The 1,890-nt window shown below is 36.6% G+C and overlaps 1 protein-coding gene across 5 annotated transcripts in view; it reads left to right on the forward strand.

Annotated features, from left to right (window-relative positions):
* Positions 1 to 1,890, forward strand: part of APP (amyloid beta precursor protein) — a 494,720-nt gene that overhangs the window by 367,879 nt on the left and 124,951 nt on the right. For 3 of the 5 annotated variants that reach the window (XM_019524043.1, XM_019524047.1, XM_019524045.1), the window contains one exon: positions 1,123 to 1,290. The exons of the other annotated variants lie outside the window; for them this stretch is intronic. In XM_019524043.1, coding sequence (XP_019379588.1) covers positions 1,123 to 1,290 — 168 coding nt within the window. The remainder of the gene's footprint in view (positions 1 to 1,122; positions 1,291 to 1,890) is intronic. 5 annotated transcript variants of the gene reach the window in all.

Here is a 1,890-nt window from a genome sequence, read left to right on the forward strand (position 1 = left end):
CCACCTCCTTCCTGAAGTGTGGTGCCCAGAACTGGACACAATAGTTCATCTGCAGCCTCATCAAGACTGAGTAAAGCGGGAGGATGACATGCTTAGTCTTGTTTGAGATGCATCGGTAGATGCATGCCAGTGTTTTGTTTGCTTTGCAAATGATATATAGCACATTGAATGTTGAAGCTGTTTGGAACATTATTGGTAAAGGGTCCTATATGTACGCATGTGGTTGGCTGAATTCAAATTTACAGGTAGACGTCTACCATTCACTTCCAATTTTCTGTCCTTAATTTGTTCAGTTAAGTTCCCCACATTTTAAACAAGTTTCAAAGGGAAAACTATAAAAGCATAAAATATTATTTAATTTTGTTTTGCTTTTTTTTAATTTAGTAAAGATGTGATTTGCTCCCATTGACAGAGTGAGTGTCAGACCTATGCGAAACTTAAAATCCTTGAGGCCGTATGGATTTAAGACTCGAGTAAGCCTTGCACAGGGCTTCATAGGAAGAAATTGCATTCAAAGTGATTATATACGCGTATGGAAGAGATTTGATTTCTGTAATGTCTGTATAGCCTTGTATGAGCTAAAAAGTTGTCTTAAGTCTTTTAAATCTATTTTACCTTTTTTATGTGCTAGCCAATTTCTACTTTAACTATAGTTAAAGCAATACAACCCCTCTCCCTTCCATTAGTGTAGACACAGTTATTCAAGTGTAAGTTTATACCTACGTGACTTATTTCTGTAAGGGATGTGAAACATTTTACCCTGATATATTTTTGTCCAGGTGAGGTCTTGTACTAGCGTAACAACTTCAATAAATTTTGCATGTCCCACTGACAAAGATAAAAAAAATTGTAAGTAGGGCAGACTTAATGCTATTAAGGGATTTGATTATGTTCATCCTGTGGAGAATATGCTTCCGTTGTCCTAAAACAAATGTATAGAGAGGAAGTTAAAACTGTAGTAAATGAATTATTTTGTGGAAGTTTGTTTAGACGCTTCCTCAAGACATCGGCTTCCTGGCTAATAATAATGTAAAAGCAAAATGTAGTAAACTTGTATAGATGAACAGCAACACAATATATTTTTCATGCTAAACATAGTTCCTCCACATCTCCTATAATTAGAGGTGTGCTCTGAACAAGCTGAGACTGGTCCTTGCCGAGCAATGATCTCCCGCTGGTACTTTGATGTGACTGAAGGAAAATGTGCACCATTCTTTTACGGCGGATGTGGTGGGAACCGCAACAACTTTGACTCTGAGGAATACTGCATGGCAGTCTGTGGCAGCGTCAGTAAGTGGACCTCTCAAGCCTGTAGCAGTCTTTCTCTCTCTTGCCACTGACTCTGCTGTTTGTAACAGATTTTTTCTGATTCTTCGGAATGGGGCCGTGCTACCACTAACCATATTTGTCAAGCTTTTCTAATTTCCCATGTTCTGTAGAGTGTGTTCAATCATTAGTATCTGTCTCTTTCTAATCCAGCATGACGGTGTATGATTTATTTAATCTGTGTTATAGATAGAAGTGTCTTGCAGCTGGGTAACCAAGAATCATAATGTTTCTTTTATACGAGGCCTTTGCGGGTCCCATTTCTCATGCAGATCTTTCTATGAAACGTATTTACATTTGTGCGTCTCTGTCTTCGTGCATGTTTAATGCATGTGCAAACACTCCAAATGAAACCTACACTCACTTTTTAAGGAAACCTCAAGTGAGTTACGTGTGTGTGGTATTTTTTTTATTTTCTTACATGCAAAAACTGTTTCATTTTGTATTTTCTTATTTGGATTCCTGTTTTTTTATCAAAGAACAAGCAGAACATTAAAAATGCAGAATGTTTACTTTTGTTCCTTACTAATAATAAGTGATTTTTTTTTTTTTTTTTTTTTTTTT

Source organism: Gavialis gangeticus, unplaced genomic scaffold (genome assembly GCF_001723915.1).
Source record: "Gavialis gangeticus isolate Ggan-Ray unplaced genomic scaffold, GavGan_comp1, whole genome shotgun sequence".
Taxonomy (NCBI): Eukaryota; Metazoa; Chordata; order Crocodylia; family Gavialidae; genus Gavialis; species Gavialis gangeticus.